We start from the raw sequence: 19,780 nt of genomic DNA on the forward strand, positions 1-19,780 counted from the left end.
TGCCTGTAAAGGACATAAGCTCTTAATTACTCGTACATACAAAGAAGTTTAGTCTACATGCATCCTCAAATTATCTTGGTAATATTTTAATCTCCATCTGGTTTGCTCTCCGTGCATAAATCTGAAGCCATTCCTTCTTCTTTAAAGAAACCACTGAACATAAAATAAAGGCATTTAAATAAAACATCCTCTTGTGCAACTGAAATCCAGTCCTCAGCTGCTCAGCATATCCTTAATAAACTGGGGCCTAAAACTGCAAACTAAACTGCAAATGATCTGCTCTATGAATAAAATCATCCAGTGTCCAAAGAGTCATCAAAAAGACAAAACACCCCAAAACAAAAGCCTCAATTAAGAAAAGTCCACAGAGAAGCAGAAGATGACAAAACACGTCTGAACGGTGGATGAGCCGACGCGTAAATGCTGAGTGTCCTCACCATCCACGTCTGAGCTGAAACGTGAACTTGTTTGACATGTTTTAAGACAACCCCTCTCTCTGGTGAAGGAGGGACTCTGTGACTTGAACATGTACAAGTTGTCTGGTGCTCACAGGACCTCCCCAAAAGTTCTGGGCATATAAAAGCCAAGAAACTCATTTGTTTAGGCAGTAGGGAGTTTCTGCTAGGGTCTGGATTTTGGAACTACACACACACCGGACCCTACCCTGTATGAGTGGTGTCTGAGGAGCAAAAAAGGATTCCCCCTCTGTCTACAAAGAATCTACATGTCTAATATTTAGATATGTTCAGCTTTGTGGATATTCGGTTAGCGCTGCTGCTCAGCGCAGCAGTGCTTTTGGCGAGAGGTCAAGGAGAGGATGACAGTAAGTATCACTTTCAAACATTCATTTGACTTGTTTTTGGGACCTAAAGGATGTGGAGAGCTCGCAAAGGATGCTGGGCAGTTTGCTGGAACTGAATGATGCCTGACTCTAGAGCGCACAGATTGTGAAAGTTGTGAGGCGTTTTTTTTTTGTTGGGGAGATCTGGATGCATAGGAGTTTATATAACTTTTCTTTATTGTTTGCTGCTCTCACTGACGTGCACATACATGCTGGAGAGCAATGTTGCAGCTGCACTATCTCTGATGCGTAATGACAAGGACATTGAGTTCAGAGAGAGTTGAAGCAGAGCACAAGCATTAAAAAAATGAGAAAATTGGCAAATCCATTTAAGGAAATCTTAATTGCATTTAGTTTGTAAAGTAGTTTTCACCAGTTTTAGGAAAAAAAATGCATCCCAGCTCACAAAGTTGTGCCAATGCCAAGGATTTTCTTTTTTCTCAGTAGTTTTAACATCAAAAGTGAGCAGACAAAGTTTGTTGGAAACCTGATAAAGAGGAGATATTTGAGCTGTTTTAAGATTTTGCACTAAAGCTTCATAAGTATGTCACACTAAATGAAACATTTTTATCCAGTTTGCGTAAAAGTTGTTAGCTGGAAGGAAAAAAAAGGACAAAAAGGACAATGGAAAAATTGACGTCGACAGTAGAAAAAGGTCTAGACATCAATTAATCAGCATGCAGAGAGAAGGGTGCGGATGATCTGGTTTAGTAGGTGAACAGCGACACTCAGTGGTGAACACTGGAACTGCATATATCCTCAAAAACCTCCAAAACCTCCAAGGCCCAACCACACACCCACCAGCAGCCTGACGTGTGATGAGGCCCAGTGGAACTTTCCACTCATTGCTTTTGAGGAGAAAATCTTGAACTACATTTGATCCGAAATGCTGGATAGTGACTTTTGCTAAACTAAGGCCTTTATTCTAACATTTATCATGCCCAAATAACTTCTTAGACCTCCTGTAGATGCACACTGATGTTATACTTCATTAGAAGCTCACAAATCAGTCCCTAAACACCTACTTTTAAAAGAGTTTAACTCATTAAAAGCCTGTTTCTGTGATTTTACAGCATCCTTATGAAGACATAATCTTGCTAGAATGACACAACTAAAAAATAACTTTTACAAAGTCCCTGTAAGGAAAAGTACCAAAAAAGGCCACAAGTTTACACTCTCAAATTTGAAGGACCAATACAGGTCTGCATGTGGAAATTACTAAAAAGTTACTGAATATTATGTTGCTTTGCAGGCAGAGTGTCATAGGATCTAATCCTATTGTGCACATCTGGTTCCCATATGATGCACACCTGTGCAGGTGTAGCGAAGGCTCATCTAAATCTCTCCAGATACAGATTTCAGTTTACTGATGCCAAACCTAATTTATTAAATAGAATCTCTTTTTTGGGATCTTATTTAATGTTTAAACCCAAACTCACTGTGGTTGTCTCTCCTCTCAGTCACGTATGGCAGCTGCACATTAGACGGACAGTTGTACAACGACAAGGACGTATGGAAACCAGAGCCCTGCCAGATCTGCGTCTGCGACAGCGGAACCGTCATGTGCGACGAGGTGATCTGTGAGGACACCTCCGACTGCGCCGACCCCATCATCCCAGACGGAGAGTGCTGCCCTATCTGCCCCGACACCGATGGTACTTCACCTTCATCCTCCTCCTCACCACCAGTTCTGTGGTTTCATTAGCTCTGTGGCGCCACCAGGTTGCCTCCCACCTCACCTCTGACCATCCATGGCTCTCTGGCCACACATGGACTGACTGGAGGCCCTAAGCCTGCCTGCTCTCCCTGAGGATTTTTCATTCAGAAAAAATAATCGCTTTTGGATTTACCTTTTGTTCATTTCAATATGCATTCTTTTTGGGGATTTTACCTGCTCTTTGGCGAAGTCTGGCAATGAATATGTAATTTCCCATCATGCCTACCTGTGCAGTGACACTGCAGGGTGCAACACACCTCACATCCCCCCCAAAACAACATTTAATTTCCTCCTTTTTCCACCACAGAAAACACTTAGAATCACATGCTTTTGCTTCAGTAATACGATGAAATGCTGTATATTTCATGCTGTAATCAGCCCTGACTCCCAGTCTGGACCTGCCACTTTAACATTTACATTATTTTGCAGATGAAAGTTATGATTGTGTCTCTCATGAATGTTCAAGAGGTGTTGACATTTTCTTTTTCTCCGCTGGTTTCTGTAGGACCTCAGGATCCTACAGTAGTCGATGAGGTATTTGGCCCTTTGTTTTATATTTAAAAATGTATAATAGACACAAACTTCATATCAGTGCTGGCACGGCCCAGTTCAGTTTGTCCTTCTTATATTCTAGTTGATGCACTTGTTTTTGTTACAGTCCAGCCTAACTCCCTTTCTCTGTCTATCCATAGCCACCAACAAAGGGAGATAATGGCGACAAGGGAGACAAGGTAGGCTCCAGCTCATTATTCAAGAGACTGTTTCTGTCCTTTAAAGCAAACGACACTTCTGTTATTTAGAATAATAACTGTATATATCTCCTACATGGACATACTGACTGTAGACGAGAAAAATGTTTAAGCAACTTTGTCTTTGATATTCTTTGAATGTGAATATTTCCTGTCAGAGAGAAGTTAGAAGCATACCATCGAAATCATGCTGCATGCGGTTGATTCAGTTTATTTTGAGGAGATTTTTCAATAGTTTTAAAGGCACAGTTTGTTCTGATATATTATATATTTCATCAATTACTGTCTAAAAATGTGAAAATCAACACAGTCGTTTTATACGTTTGCTTATGAGGCTGGTAAAGCTGCTGTGACATCGTTGTTGCCGATGACCTTTGATAATTAGGTCACAAGGTCAACAGGTCAACAAAAGTTGAAAGGTCACATAATCGGTCACAAATTGGTTCATAAAGTGACGGAATAATATTAAATAAGTGTAAAGTAACAATAGCAGGACACTTAGAATTGAACAAATTTTCAACATTTTTTGCAAACGTGTGATTGAAAAGCGACGTTGCTCCACTTAAGACAAGCGGAAGAATTAAAAAATAAAAAGATATTTGTACAAATCATGTGATAGACAACACAGATAACAGTTTCATTTGCCAATATGGATAATTATTTCATAGAATAGACTACTCTACTTTGGTTGAGCTATGATTCTTCCTACAAGAATTACATGAACACTAAATAATTAGTAAAACACATTGCTTACCGACTGTGTCTGCCTTACTTTTCTACAGGGTCCCGCTGGTCCTCCTGGCAACGATGGACTGGATGGACAGCCTGGTCTTCCTGGACCTGCTGGACCCCCTGGCCCCCCTGGCCTTGGCGGAGTAAGTCTCTCCATGTCACAACATCCAGGAAGTCTCCGATCACGTTTTATAGACGACTCCATTCTGTTTACGAATAAGATACAGCTTACTTGAAGGCTCTCTTAATCATACTTTGATCAATTTCTGTATCAGTTCCACTGGTGATTCCTCATTTTGCACACATTTGAGGAGAGAGATCAGCTTGAGAGGCTTTGTGCTAGAGAGAAGAAGCTCCTCAGAGTTTACTTCAGCACTGGGAGGGCAGACAGCTCCCTGGTCTTTAGCTTTAGGTTTGAGGTGTCTAGTGTCAATCTGACCAGTTTATTCAGCCAGTGACACATGAGAGTGACACATTTTAATATCTTAAAGTTTAAATATATTACTCCTCTGCTGAAATAGAAATATACATGTGATTCAAAGTGACTTTTCAGGTGTTTGTTTTTGTGCTATATGTTGTTTCTAATTTCTCTCTTTCTCTTCTCCTCTTGCAGAACTTCTCTCCTCAGATGAGTTACACTGACCACTCCAAATCCAGCGGCCCACCTGTCCCTGGCCCAATGGTACGAAGGCTTTGCTTTCTCAACGTATCTTCATTGATTGGACTAAATAATAAAGAGAATCTAATGGTTTCTTGTGTCATCTTCATCAACAGGGTCCTATGGGTCAACGTGGTTCTCCTGGACCCCCTGGCTCCTCCGTAAGTATTCCCTGATCAGTTCAGGTTCTCATTTTGACCAAACACATGTGACATTTCTCAACATTTCTCAGCCAAAGTATTTGGCCGTTAATCGAGCTTAACATCAGTTATTCTTGGATCAAATGTGTGACACTGCATCTAAGATAAATGCATGAACATTATGTTAATGTCTGTTGTTCTTGTTGTCCATCAGGGTCCTCAGGGTTTCAACGGCCCCCCCGGAGAGCCCGGTGAGCCCGGAGCTTCTGTAAGTATACCGAATAAATGTTTCTCCCAGAAATCTGCACAATTCCATCTTTATAAATTGAACTTATTATGTATTTCTTATCGACTTCCTGTGTTCCACTTCCTGTTGTAATCACTGACCCACTGACACACATCTGCACTCAGTGATAAACACCCCCCCCTCTTCTTTTCCCCCTTAGTGACATATTCATACACTTACTTCAAATAGTCAGCATTCATTTGGGTGCTAATCCAGTCCTTTATTGTGGTTTTCAGGGTCCCATGGGTTCCCGTGGTCCCTCAGGCCCCGTTGGAAAGAACGGAGATGATGTAAGTGATTGATCGATCGTCATGTATAACCAAAGGAAAACACGTTTAACTGGTCGTTTCTAACACTAAACTGTGTGTCTCCAACAGGGTGAGCCTGGCAAAGCTGGTCGCCCCGGTGAGCGTGGAGCCGCTGGCCCCCAGGTGAGTGATGCCGGTTGAGGGCAAAGGTCACGAGACGGTCAGCCAAGAATGAATCCTGCATTGGTTTTCATGTGAAACCTGTTTGGTCAGCAAAATGATCTGATGATTACAGTCATTTCAAACCATTTTCCAGAACTGTCTAGTTGCAGAAAGACTCTAATATTAAGGTTGATTACGGTTTGATTATTATCATGCATGTTTTGTGACACATCTCTTGTTTCACGCAGGGTGGTCGTGGATTCCCCGGAACCCCCGGACTCCCCGGCATCAAGGGACACAGAGTGAGTTTGGAGGAGCATTTAACACATTTTTCAGCTGCTGCGATGTTGTAACGAGTGGTGACTGATTGATTATATTTTGTGCACGCAGGGATTCAGCGGTCTGGATGGAGCCAAGGGAGACGGTGGACCCGCTGGCCCCAAGGTAGGATCCCAGGATGTGCTGTTGCTCAATCAAAGCGGGAATTTCATCATAAAAACTGAACCACTAGATCTCATTCTTCCTTCTGTATTTGTCTACAGGGAGAGTCTGGTGCATCTGGTGAGAACGGAATCCCCGGCGCCATGGTACGTTTTTTTTTTTTATCTCCCTCTAAGGTCATTCATATCTACAAAAAAAGGTGTAAAATGTCCTAGCATTGTGAAGCTAATATCATTTTTTGTTATTCTTTTCTAGGGTGCTCGTGGTCTTCCCGGTGAGAGAGGTCGCCCTGGAGCTCCTGGCCCCTCTGTAAGCACCGCTACTCATGTCCTCCTATAATAATATTTGATTTTGTCACAAATATGATTCCTGAAAATCACTTTTAATCTCCTCCTCTGCAGGGTGCCCGTGGTAACGATGGCAACACTGGTGGTGCTGGACCCCCTGTAAGTAGTACACTTACTTCTACTTGGACATTTATTATGAGGTCATATCACCATAACCCTATAATGCTATATTGAAGGGGTTTGATGTCTGCTAACATCACGTGTCTTTATGTTTCAGGGACCTACTGGATCTGCTGGTGCCCCTGGCTTCCCCGGCGGTGCTGGTGCTAAAGTAAGTCTCCCAATACATGTTTCATATCCTTTAAGTTTGACCAGGCTGTCCAGTAGTGAGTTTAGCACCTTTAGAGTACGTCTAACATCTAACAAAACCAACAACAGTATTGCACCGTTTCATAGTGTGTTAAAACCTTTAAAATGTTCAGGTAAGGGTTGCACCTACAGCCAGGGACACTATGTCAACTCCCTCTGTTATCCACCTGACTAGCTTTCTCAATATCTCCCTGCTCTTGTTCATTAGTAGGAAAACTGTTCCCAAAGCTTATTCCACGTGTAACAGATCAATTATACTTTGCACCGTCAACCATGAAGCCACTGTGGTGTAAAACTAAATATTGCACATCCCAGGTGAACACTGCAGCCACCAGGTGGCATCAGTAGATGTCTAATAGCACCCCCCTCCCCTCTATTATTATTATTATTATATCCTGTAACTCTCACCACACATATGGGTTACTTTCAGAAAGCAGAATCAAATTACTCTCTGGATATGTGCAATGAACCAATTTAAGATTGGACTATTCACACTTCTTTATTTGTACTTCAACATCTTACTGCAAGCTGTGTTATTTTGAAGAAATAACACTAAAATGATTTCCCACTAGTGTCAATAAAACAACAGCTTTACAGACTTATTTTTACAATATTTAATCTAAAAAGATGTTGGTGTTGACCATTTTGTTGATTGAAACTAACAATATTCGAGTTGCATATTTCTGAGATTTCGTTGCTTCCCCTCACAGGGAGAGACCGGTGTTGCTGGAGGCCGTGGAAACGAGGGACCCCAGGGAGCCCGTGGAGAGCCTGGTAACCCAGGACCTTCTGGACCCGCTGGAGCTGCTGTGCGTAGATACTGGACTTAAATGTCAAATCTTATTTTTCCTCCACATCACAATGACAAATAAAAATGATTTCCGTCTTTCTCTCAACAGGGTGCTGTTGGATCTGATGGCTCTGCTGGTGCTAAGGGTGGTCCTGTAAGTATCATACTCAACTGATCCAACGTTTTATTGCCACTTGAATCCTGAAGCGCGCTCTGACATCCCTGACTCTCTGATCCCATAGGGTTCTTCTGGTATTGCTGGTGCTCCTGGTTTCCCCGGCTCTCGCGGTCCTGCTGGAGCTCAGGGAGCTGTTGGAGGTCCTGGTCCCAAGGGTAACAACGTGAGTAGACACTTCACTGTGTGGATTTTCATATCATTCTTCTAAATAATGTTTATAATAAAGTGTTCCCCATTCTAATTCAACGTCACAGAGATCTAAATTTCATGTGTTTGTTGCCAACAGGGTGATCACGGTGCCTCAGGTCCTAAGGGAGAGCCTGGTACCAAGGGAGAGCCTGTAAGTTTCACACACAATGCATTCATTTACTGTGTGATTTCAGGAAGTGAAAGTGTTTCTAACAACCTTACTTTGTTTTCCAGGGCCCCGCTGGAGTTCAGGGACTTCCCGGCCCATCTGGTGAGGAAGGCAAGAGAGGAGGACGTGGAGAGCCTGGTGGTGCTGGAGCTCGTGGACCCAATGGAGAGCGCGTATGTCACCTCTTCTTCTGCATGTCAGATACTGTAGATGCATCAAGTTGTAATCACAGTTCAGATAACATTGATGTTACATCTCCATTCATGCATGTTAATGAAGCAGCAGTACAACCCTGTCGTTCTTAGACTGTATGTTATATTCCCAGGGGGATTCAACCCGGATGTTTCAGCATTTTACAGTGCAGTTTACTGACGTTGGTTTGTTCCTTTAGGGCGGTCCTGGTGCTCGTGGTTTCCCTGGTGCTGATGGTTCTGCTGGTGGCAAGGTGAGTTAGTTCAGTGTTTCCCAAACTTTTTTTCTGGGGACCCTTTAAAAAAAAACAAAAAAAAACAACAACAAACAAACAATCGTGATCCAATTCACAATATCTATAAATCATGAGAAGAATGTGCGTAAACAAACGTTCCTGACCATTTTTACTGCCATTTCCACATCACTTTATATTACCGTGAATAAGTAAACCAGCCATTTTGAAGAGAAACATGTTAAATTCTTTATAAATGAGACAAAATAAATGCATTTAGGTGGAGTTCCTCTCATCAGTAAAACAAACTGAATGTACGCAAACCTTTCATATTAGATTCAATGTTATAATTAGGCAGAACAATGCAAACATTCAGGCTCCCTCATGTGGCTCAAAGGTGAACTGCGGATATAAATGTTAAAAATGTTGTTCGTTACACTCAACTTTGAGATTTTGCTTTCAAACTAGTGGAAAGAAAACATCTAAAATACACATTTAGGTGTTTGTTTTACTACTTTGTCTGTAGATTTCTCCTAAATTCACCACAAATTAGCACTAAATAATGCCTCATTTGCATATATAAACATAACATTTCAGAAAACTTGCAATATATAAAATAATTGTCTTAATGTCAGTAATCAACTGGGGAAGTTTCATAGTGATATCTATTAGTTCAAATGTTTTACCCTATTCCCCTGCAGTGTCTTGCAAAATATATGGAATTTTACAATCCATATCTTTAAAGGCTGTTTTCTCAAATTAGTTTGTTCTCACTCTGAGCCAGAAATCTCCACTTCAGTAGCACTTACATGCACCAAACTTCCCAGTTTCATTCCTATCTATAGTCTGAAGGTTTTTACTAAGGGGTTTGTTCATATATCATTCATAGCCTGATTTATATCACATTTTATTCCTAAAAACATTGGGGAAAATTAATTTTTTTATGGCTATTGACAGTATTTTAAACCTTTTAAACCTTTGACTCTAATATGTCGACACAATTTTGAACCTGGCTTTATCCAATGTTCACATTTCTGTTCTGAAAATGTAGCACATATTTAATAAGATAATGCCTCATTTGCATATTTACACAAAAGAAAACCTGTAATACAAAAAAAGAATTGTCTTAATGTAAGTAATCAACTGGGGGAAGTTTCATGGTGACATCTTTTCACTTGCAGTGTCTCTCCTTAACAACCTCACACCTTACTCGGTAACCATAACAGACATAAGCAATATTTATATACATGTTAATTAACTGGGAGATTATTTAGCTCATAAAACTTCACCCACTTGTGCAGACTTCTCCTGACTCTCTTCCTCTACTTGTGTGACAGGGAGCCCCTGGTGAGCGTGGAGCCAACGGAGCTTTGGGAGCTCAGGGAGCCACTGGTGAGTCTGGAAGCTCTGGTGCTCCTGGCGCACCTGGATCCAAGGTGAGTTCTGCAACAGGTGCAACATTATAGCTGAACCTGTGTCATGGTGGAATACGCTCAGTATATGACTCTGCTGTTCGTCTTCATCATACTCACTGAATGACTGTCCCTCCACAGGGTATGACTGGTAGCCCCGGAAGCTCTGGCGCTGACGGCAAAGGTGGACCTGCTGTAAGTACTGACTCACAAACATGTATTTAATACAACGAAGAAGAACTGCAGCTTGTAAACAATCCATGTAATCATGATAGAGGAGAGTTTTCAGTATTCCCCTCCTGTCTTCTCATGATCTTTAGGGTCCCGCTGGACAAGATGGACGCCCCGGACCTGCTGGATCTACTGGATCCAGAGGACAGCCTGGAGTTATGGGATTCCCCGGACCCAAGGGAGTTAATGTGAGTTAACAGGTTTTGTTTCGAAACGCAAAAAATAGGATGCATTTGAGAGGATTCTCCCCTAACCTTAACCCTAACCTTAACCCTAACCCTAACCCTAGTGTTCAGATTTTCATCCCACAAAAGTAAAATCTAAGAAGGAAATACTGATGCAAAAACCCTTTATACTGCAGATCTAAGTGTGGACTTTGTTCTTTCCAACAGGGTGATGGTGGTAAGCCCGGAGAGAGAGGACCCGCTGGTGCCCTTGGCTCTGTCGTAAGTACTTCTAAACCTATAAAAAATCAAACTCTAATGGTTTAAAATATGTTTTCTAGCAAAATGAAAGTGCAAAAAGAGCAGGTGATAATTGGTTTGGGTGTTTTTGTTCACAGGGTGCTCCTGGCAAAGACGGTGATGTTGGTGCTCCTGGACCTTCTGGTATTGGTGTACGTATCTCGCCTTAAACCAAAACTAAAAAAACATGAAAAGTGTCATCGTTTGCGAGGTTTCTCATCACCCAGTTTTCTTCTTTCTGCTCAGGGACCTGCTGGAGAGAAAGGAGAGCAGGGACCTGTTGGTTCTCCCGGATTCCAGGTGGGTTTTGAGAGTGTTTAGTTTGGTTGATATCTCTCTGAGCTGCGCCACGATTCCACTTGTTAACCCTGGAAATCTTCCACCTTCCCTCCTTGTGCAGGGTCTTCCTGGACCCCAAGGTGCTACTGGTGAGACTGGCAAGCCCGGTGAGCAGGTAAGAGCGCCCAAATCCTTCGTATCTTAGTGGAAGATTGAGTCACTACTTGAGCTCACAGCACATCGTCATCCTACACCTGTATTTTTCTGGTTTCTAAATCTTCTTTCCTCCTCCTCTCCCTCTTTTGTTCAGGGCGGTCCCGGTGAGGTTGGACCCCACGGCCCATCTGGATCAAGAGTGAGTTCATCCTGCATCATCCATTTTGAACACTGTTCCTCTGGTCTTTAGATAAAGTGGTCGTGACCTCTGTGTGTGTGTCTTCTATCCTTCAGGGCGACAGAGGTTTCCCTGGTGAGCGCGGAGCCCCCGGCGTCGCTGGCCCAACCGGAAGCCGTGGTGCTCCTGGACCTGCTGGTAGCGATGGAGCCAAGGTAGGTGTAAAAACACAACTTATAAGTGGAGAAGTTCTCGAACAATTCTTGAAATGACAAAAATAAACACACAGAATGTCAATAACAATCAGTCAGTTATCAATAAGTGCAAAAGTACCAATATATAAATATTCATCTAGAACCACAAAGGACAGTCCAACATCCTTTAAGTACAAAAAAGAGACACACGTTTCTTAAAATGTCTAATACACAAAAGATGGATTACCCACTGGTTAAGACAGTTATCAAGCGTGATTATACTTAATTCCACAAATCTGAATACTCACTTTTAGTCCATCTAAAGGAACTCTCTGATGAGGTCCGTTGTACCGATATATCATTTATGGTATGAGTCATTCACATTGGCTGGAAAGTGTCACCTGATCAATGATGTCATCACATGTGCTCCATGTGGTCTGGCTGGTTTTAGGATATTAAACCCTCCTCATCTCCACATCTGCTGTAGCAGTCTGGTGGGGCTTTTAAAAAAAAAAAATCACAAAACTCATCTTTAAAGATTAAAGGTGATGATCAATGCGCTCCATCCTTTATTTCCCACCATGGATGGAGCTAAGAGAGAAAACAAAATGACTGAAAGCATGCCAACTGAGCAATAGATGTCTATTCAACATCGCCTCTATGCTTTAGCTCGGATATAGACCACAGGATTTATTGGCTACATAGACCGTATTTTAAAAACATAATTACATATTTAAAAAATGCATAAAAACAAGTGATGCACCGATCCAACTTTTTCAGTCCCAATAACGATACCTGAGCTTTGTACCGATCCGATACCAGTGTTTAATCAATAAGCTGTATGCCTCCAATCTTTTGTGTGTCGAGCAACATCAGGCTTGACTTACACATCACTTTCCTAACTTTCTAAAACTAAATGTAACAAATAAATACATAGATATTCATCTAATGAATTGTAACCGATATCAGATCTGGTATCGGTATTGGTGCATCCCTAAAAAAAAACTGTATTTAATACAAGCACCCCTGCGTTAACACTATAACTGTATATTTTTCGTCATATACACATATTCACAGATTGCCTAGGCTCAGACGAGATGTCTATTAAACCTTGAATAACCTTAATCTAAACTAAACAGACAAATAGACGTATAATATACATCTATTAAACATATTTTCAACGTCAAATCGCTCAGTGAGGGGTTTCATGAGCGTGTTTTGCCAATTCAACATTCAGATATCGAGGCAAACAAGAAGATGCTGCAGAACAGTAACTTTCTAATAATAATAATAATAATAAAAATGAATTTAATTTATGTAGCACACTTTAAGATACAGCGAAATCTCAAGGTTTAATAACGTCTGTGTTTTAAAAAACTGCCAAATTATGATCTTATTATCTTAGCTTCACTATGAACATGAATCCGTATCGTACATGTCAGCGGATAGTTCACTTGCAGCTGACTGAATATGATAATAATGTGAATATTGTTTGTGTGTGCAGGGAGAGCCTGGTGCTGGCGGTGCCCCCGGTGGCAATGGATCCCCCGGTATGCAGGGAATGCCCGGTGAGCGAGGAGCTTCTGGTCTCCCCGGTGCCAAGGGAGAGAGAGTAAGTATCACACCTGTGCTGTTTTGTCTCTTATAGAACCGTACCATCTATTTAAACCTGCTTTATTGGTATGAAAACTAATATTAGTGTTTATTATGATAGTGATTATTATAAAATTTATGAATTTACGGAGCTTAAATGAGAGAAAAGATTTAATTTCTTTGATTTCAGTTAATTTTTTCCAGATATTAAGTTGATTTTTCAGGTTAGGATTACCCTAATGAGTGAGTTTAATAAACTTTTCTGTCTTCAGGGTGATGGTGGAGTTAAGGGAGTTGATGGCGGTGCTGGCAAAGATGGCGGTCGCGGTATGAGCGGTGCTATTGGAGTCCCTGGACCCCCTGGTGCTCAGGGTGAGAAGGTGAGACCAGGTTTTCATATCAGCGATCCAGGTTCATGATCTCTGCAGGATTGTTTTTCTCTTATCATCTCCTGACAACATCTTTATACAGCATTTCTGTGGTTAGACTCGTGATATAAGTGTTTAGGACGACTGCTGACCTTTAACCTTCTTCTTTCTCCTCTGGTTTTAGGGTGAGGGCGGTGCCGTTGGAGTTTCTGGACCCACCGGTCCTCGTGGTGCCCCTGTAAGTACACCTGAAAACAAACACAACATATACGTTTTACTGGATTTGTACCCTCAGTACAAGATATTATGCAGAATGTCATGTTAGGAAAAGAGTCACACACTTGACATGACAGTCTTCTTCAGGGCCAACAAACAGCTCCTTTAAACAGACACAGGTGTGTTCAATCCTGGGGAGGAGCTTCCTCAATCACTTCTACAAGTTATGGGAGGAGCGCATATATATAGCTACCTGATTCTTTAGGGCATTTCAGAAATACATTAGAAAAACAAGTAAAAAATTAGAAATTAGAAATTTATTTGAAAAATGTTTTTGAGTAAAATTAGAAAGACTATTTTAGAAAAAAACATTTTTATACAGAAAAAAACATTTTATTTTGAAAAAAAAACTAAAACAAATTTTACATAAAGAAACAATTCTATTATAGAAAGAATAAAAAAGTAGAAAAAGGTTAAGGGCCAGGATGGAGGGAAGACTCCTACTAATAGACGATGAACTCTATAGAAAGTCAGATAAAGAGTTTTAGATCAAAATCAACATTTAGGCCATTAGTGACAAGGGTAGTCAAGTGATAAATAAAAAAAAACTCTCTTTTTAACAATCAAAATCGCCCCCTCTTCTAGAAAATGTAACTTTCTCTATGTCATGTAGGATATATTTGTACACACCTTAAGGGCACATTTGGTTTTGCCCACATGGTGTTTGCCACACGGGCATCAGATAATATATATAACACCTTTTGTGGTGTAAGAAATGACGACCCTTGAGAGGATTTACTTACCTGAAAGGTACATTTAAAAGTACTGTTGTGCACAGGCGCCACATCTGTAATTTCGAGGGATTTCTGGAGGAGGCAGGTTTGGGTAGATCTCGAAGTAAACCCTTCATATCTCCTCATTACTTTAACAGGGCGAGCGTGGAGAGACTGGACCCTCTGGACCTGCTGGATTCGCTGGATCTCCTGTGAGCAAATACCACATTCTTCTACACATTTAGACGCTTTCAATATTCTGTTGCAATACAGCACAATTAAAGCTGCCCACAAAAGTGTTGAACCTCTCTTCTTGCTCTTCCGACCTCAGGGTGCTGATGGTCAGCCTGGTGCCAAGGGAGAGTCTGGTGACTCTGGACCCAAGGGAGACGGTGGTGCTCCTGGACCCTCTGGACCCGTTGGAGGTGGTGGACCTCAGGTATAGGCCCAACTTCTCTACTTTGACCTCAACAAAAATGTTCAGTGCTCTTATTTCATTATTGATGGCATTTTGTTTATGATATTAATTGTGCTTCCTTGTTGTTTTTTGACAACAGGGACCAGGTGGTCCCTCTGGACCTAAAGGTGCTCGCGGTGGTGCTGGACCCCCTGTAAGTCTTCCATCAACATGTGAGATTTTGTAGAATTACACTCTCTGATAATAATGCTGTTCTAAGCTCCATCTCTGTTCTGTGTGTAGGGTGCTACTGGTTTCCCCGGACCCGCTGGCAGAGTTGGACCCCCTGGCCCCTCTGTAAGTTTCACCTAGTCCACATAACCAGCATCAATACTCCAACACAGCCTTGTTGTTCATTCACTGACCTGAATCTTCTCCAGGGAGCTGCTGGACCCCCTGGACCCGTCGGACCCGTTGGCAAAGACGGAGCAAGAGGAGGCCGTGGTGAGACTGGAACCGCCGGTCGCCCTGGTGAGGCTGGTACTGCTGGAGCCCCAGGACCCGGTGGAGAGAAGGGATCTCCCGGCTCTGATGGATCCCCTGTGAGTCCCCATGTTCTGTCAAGGTTTTTTTTGCAGATGTCTTCTCCATTAATGTGTCCGCTAAGTGAGCTCTGTGTCGTTGTGTGCAGGGCTCCAGTGGTATCCCCGGACCCCAAGGTATTGCTGGATCTCGTGGTATTGTCGGTCTCCCCGGACAGCGTGGAGAGCGTGGTTTCTCCGGTCTTGCTGGACCATCTGTGAGTATTCCAAATCCACAAGTATCTAAATAAGATATTATTTTAGCAACCTTTAGCACACACATGAGGATTGACCTCTCTTGTTTCTCTTCAGGGTGAGCCTGGAAAGCAGGGACCTTCTGGACTTCATGGAGAGCGTGGACCCCCCGGACCTGCTGGACCCCCTGGACTGTCCGGTGCTACCGGAGAGGCTGGTCGTGAGGTATGAGACCTGTAGAGTACTTGGACAGTAGGGTGTCATGCACCTACAGATTCACACATATTCAGCGTTTAATGGTGCCTGATTGACCGTCCTCGCTGCTCTTCCACAGGGATCTACTGGACACGATGGCGCCCCTGGTCGCGATGGATCTGCTGGACCCAAGGTAACCGTCCTCCTCTGGTTTAGTTCATTTCGCTTGAGAATTTAATCTTTAGTCCAGCATAGCTTCCCAATAGAAACTAGCATTGTCTCACTGGAGATTTGCCCCCTATAGGGAGACCGTGGTGAGAGTGGCAACTCTGGAGCCCCTGGACCCCCTGGCGCTCCTGGAGCCCCCGGACCTGCCGGCCAATCTGGCAAGGGTGGTGACCGTGGAGAGACTGTAAGCCCCCTTCCTACTCATCTTGAAAAATGCCACAAAATCTGCAAACTTTTGATTTTGATGACTCTCTTTGCTTTTTTAGGGTGCCGCTGGTAACGCCGGTCCTGGTGGCCCTGCTGGTGTCCGTGGTCCCGCTGTACGTTCATCATCATTACATAACGTTTATCAACAACCTATATTTTTTGAGATATTTCTCCAGTGTTGAACCGGAGATGGCGTGTTGACATCCTGTTGCTTTCATTCAGGGCCCTGCTGGTGGAAAGGGAGACAGAGGAGAGGCTGGTGAGGCTGGAGATAGAGGACACAAGGGACACAGAGGATTCACCGGAATGCAGGGTCTGCCCGGTACTTCTGTAAGTAGCAAGTAGCAAACAAAAGTGTACCGATTACTGCGTCAAACAATCTCAACTCTCATCTCACTTTATATTTAAACATTTGATATTCATATCTTCTTCTGCCTCTAGGGAGGTTCTGGAGAGAGAGGACCCGCTGGTGTCTCTGGACCTGCTGGACCTAGAGTAAGTACATCCGTTTTACAAGTAGATATTTACACACTTCCAATCTGGTACTTGGAGAACAAAAACTTGAAGAATTATTGACACATTTACCAGTTTTACCACATGAATTTTTGAATTTTGAATTGATGTTTTCTCTCGTTGCTCCATAGGGACCTTCTGGATCTAATGGTGCCCCTGGTAAGGATGGCATGAACGGTCTGCCTGGACCCATCGGACCCCCTGGACCTCGCGGTCGCAATGGAGAGATGGGACCTTCCGTAAGTTGCACTATTTATTTTAGGTAACTACTTTCATATGTGTCTGTCAGTTTGTAAACCCCCTGGTGTCACCAAACAGGGTCCTCCTGGATCTCCCGGACCTGCTGGACCCCCCGGACCTCCCGGCAGCGGATTCGACTTCATCAGCCAGCCCATTCAGGAGAAGGCACCCGATCCCTTCCGTAGCGGCGGCCACTACCGCGCTGACGACCCCAACGTGATGCAAGATCGCGACATGGAGGTCGATGGCACCCTCAAGACCCTGACCCAGCGGGTGGAGAAGATCCGCAGCCCCGACGGCTCTCAGAAGAGCCCAGTCCGCATGTGCCGTGACCTGAAGATGGCCCACCCCGAGCTGAAGAGCGGTGAGTGCAGATCAGAGCAGCTTGTAGATGAAGATAAAGGACGAGCTCTGATTTAAACTGGTTTATGTTCCTCTGTTGCAGACTTGTACTGGGTTGACCCCAACCAGGGCTCACCTCTGGATGCCATCAAGGTCCACTGCAACATGGAGACTGGCGAGACTTGCATCTACCCCACCGAGTCCAGCGTGCCCATGCAGAACTGGTACCTCAGCAAGAACATCAGAGAGAAGAAGCACATCTGGTTCAGCGAGTCCATGACCGGTGGATTCCAGGTAAGAAGTTGCAATAAGAATCCTCATCCTGAACCGCTATACGTGCTATCAAGTCAGTGACCGTAAAGCCAACGCACTTTTCTCCTCCTTCCACCACGCAGTTCCAGTATGGCAGCGAGGGAGCTGATTCCGAGGATGTCAGCATCCAGATGACCTTCATGCGCCTGATGTCCAACCAGGCCTCTCAGAACGTGACATACCACTGCAAGAACAGCATCGCCTACATGGACTCCGCCACCGGCAACCTGAAGAAGGCCATCCTTCTCCAGGGATCCAACGACGTCGAGATCAGAGCCGAGGGCAACAGCCGCTTCACATACAGCGTCAGCGAGGATGGCTGCACGGTGAGTCCTCCCTCTTGTACCGGAAATAAAGGGAAATGTGTAAAAATTAGAGACGCAAATGACTTACTTTCTTTTCTCCGTTTCGTTCCTCTCCACAGTCACACACTGGCACATGGGGCAAGACAGTCATCGACTACAAGACATCAAAAACATCCCGCCTGCCCATCATTGACATTGCTCCTATGGATGTTGGTGCACCTGATCAGGAATTTGGCGTCGAAGTTGGCCCCGTTTGCTTCTTGTAAAAAAGAAAGAAATATGGACATGACATTGTTGTTTTTTTTCTAGCAGTCATCTCTAAATCCTTTTTCTATGCATTCAAAACTCATTCGGCTGCCATTGGTCCACATGCTTTAAAAACCACTCTACGGAAGACCATGTTTGTGTTTTTCCAATCATGAGAAGCTTTTGGGACTGCTACTTCAACCAAAAAACCAACTACACGGACACTTTAAAAAGAATCTTTTGTTTCCACTGGCAACAAGAAAATAATATATATACTTGTGTAAAATTTCCCCCTGGAGATTTAGGAAAAAAACAAAAGATCCACACGCAATGAAACACAGGTCACTTTTGCCATTTTTTCTACCACTGCGGAAGGACATTGAAAAACAACAAGTGATGTGTACCATTTTTCTGGTGTTAAATAAATTGTAAAAAGTGTGAAGTGTCTTCTTGTTTTAAATTCTTGACACCTGCTCCGATTAAGACCAGCAAAAGAGCCAAAACAAAGAAGCTTCATATGTAGATGGCTACCTCATAACAAGAAGTCACCCCCATTTTTTTTTCTTAAATGAAAAAGGGTATATTTTACACAAGTTTATTGTCAATCAATCAAAGGTGCTATTACCATTTCAATGAGGTCCAGTTATTGGTGTTTGATGGTGAAGCTCTCGCCGTCATACTGTAATTATTGCCACTAATGCCTGCAGAACCTTTGGTGCTACTAAATTGACTCATTGTCTTGATGCAGTGCAATTGTTTTCTTCTTCAAGTGTTCTGAAACGGTGATCACTGCAGATGTAATGCATGCAATCATGTCTTTGTAGATAAAAAAAGCAAGTGACTCTGGTTAAATACCATTTCCCTGCACATTTGTTTCAGTGTTGATCCCTCTGTCTGTTTGACCCCCTGTGGAAAACTCCTCTTCACTAAAAAAAAAAAAAACAGCACACATCTCCCATCCTGTTGTTTATGTTGTTTGTTGATGTCTTTCGCGAAGGGTTTCTTAAAAAAGAATTTGAAGCAGACCCACTTTCATGGTTTAAAAGAGAGATTCTGTACTTATTTTGTACATGTATAATAAATTGAGATGTTTTTAATTATTTTTTGGGTGCTGAAATAAAGCATGTGAAGTGGTCTATTCAGTGGCTGAGTTTTCACTGTCCTGTTTTGCAACTGTTGTGAAACTGAAATCAGATGTTAGGATTTGGAAAAATAAGTCCTCATACACTGAAGCTGCATCGTTTTCAGAGAGAGAGAGAGGAGAGCGTGCATGTTACACTGAAATAGAGTTAAAATAGTTCAGGAATCAACTGTTCCACAGCAGTTGCACTGAGTACATCTCTATTAAGGAGCAGTGAAAACAAGGCCAATAAAAATCCAACCTGGCTTTTCTTCATCAATACACACTTTATATTAAATTTGCCTATAAATTCCTGTAGAAATCGGAGCTAAAATAGTATAAAATGCAGCCGACAGCAAAAAAAAAACAGTTTTTATATCACTTGTCTTGTTTTTTATCTCCACAATCACTTAAAAAATGCATGAGGATGAAATTGTATCCTCAGACCAAACTGTTAACAGGAGAGGAGATGTGTGTTGGACCCAAAAACTCCCAAATCTTATGACGATCCACCAGCGACACCTTCTGGATGTCTGGTGCAACAACAGCCGCTTTAAAGGGCAGTTTAACTCTGAATCAAAAGGATCAAATCAAGTCATTTTTATTTATCATAGCCCAATATAACAATTCACAAATCTGCCTCAGGGGGCTTTAC

The 19,780-nt window shown here is 42.8% G+C and overlaps 1 protein-coding gene and 1 long non-coding RNA gene across 2 annotated transcripts; one reads left to right on the top strand and one right to left on the bottom strand.

Annotated features, from left to right (window-relative positions):
* Positions 1 to 597: 597 nt before the first annotated feature.
* col1a1b (collagen, type I, alpha 1b) lies at positions 598 to 19,143 on the top strand. The gene is made up of 51 exons (XM_037754455.1): positions 598 to 823; positions 2,302 to 2,496; positions 3,064 to 3,092; positions 3,251 to 3,289; positions 4,090 to 4,182; positions 4,653 to 4,721; positions 4,814 to 4,858; positions 5,052 to 5,105; positions 5,360 to 5,413; positions 5,501 to 5,554; positions 5,782 to 5,835; positions 5,924 to 5,977; positions 6,076 to 6,120; positions 6,230 to 6,283; positions 6,376 to 6,420; positions 6,539 to 6,592; positions 7,341 to 7,439; positions 7,530 to 7,574; positions 7,663 to 7,761; positions 7,885 to 7,938; positions 8,022 to 8,129; positions 8,348 to 8,401; positions 9,718 to 9,816; positions 9,934 to 9,987; positions 10,113 to 10,211; positions 10,416 to 10,469; positions 10,586 to 10,639; positions 10,734 to 10,787; positions 10,888 to 10,941; positions 11,077 to 11,121; positions 11,217 to 11,315; positions 12,799 to 12,906; positions 13,160 to 13,267; positions 13,440 to 13,493; positions 14,403 to 14,456; positions 14,576 to 14,683; positions 14,802 to 14,855; positions 14,945 to 14,998; positions 15,082 to 15,243; positions 15,333 to 15,440; positions 15,535 to 15,642; positions 15,752 to 15,805; positions 15,917 to 16,024; positions 16,107 to 16,160; positions 16,270 to 16,377; positions 16,489 to 16,542; positions 16,692 to 16,799; positions 16,879 to 17,164; positions 17,246 to 17,436; positions 17,538 to 17,780; positions 17,879 to 19,143. Exons 1-51 carry the CDS (start codon positions 742 to 744, stop codon positions 18,023 to 18,025), a joined length of 4,362 nt encoding a protein of 1,453 aa, XP_037610383.1. The 5' UTR covers positions 598 to 741; the 3' UTR covers positions 18,026 to 19,143.
* Positions 10,522 to 13,553, bottom strand: LOC119479167. Its single transcript, XR_005204628.1, has 3 exons — positions 13,408 to 13,553; positions 11,603 to 11,794; positions 10,522 to 11,362 (listed from the first exon to the last, which is right to left on the bottom strand). It is a non-coding gene; the product is annotated as an uncharacterized LOC119479167 (long non-coding RNA).
* Positions 19,144 to 19,780: the final 637 nt, after the last annotated feature.

The sequence above is a fragment of the Sebastes umbrosus genome, chromosome 20 (genome assembly GCF_015220745.1).
Source record: "Sebastes umbrosus isolate fSebUmb1 chromosome 20, fSebUmb1.pri, whole genome shotgun sequence".
NCBI classification, from domain to species: Eukaryota; Metazoa; Chordata; class Actinopteri; order Perciformes; family Sebastidae; genus Sebastes; species Sebastes umbrosus.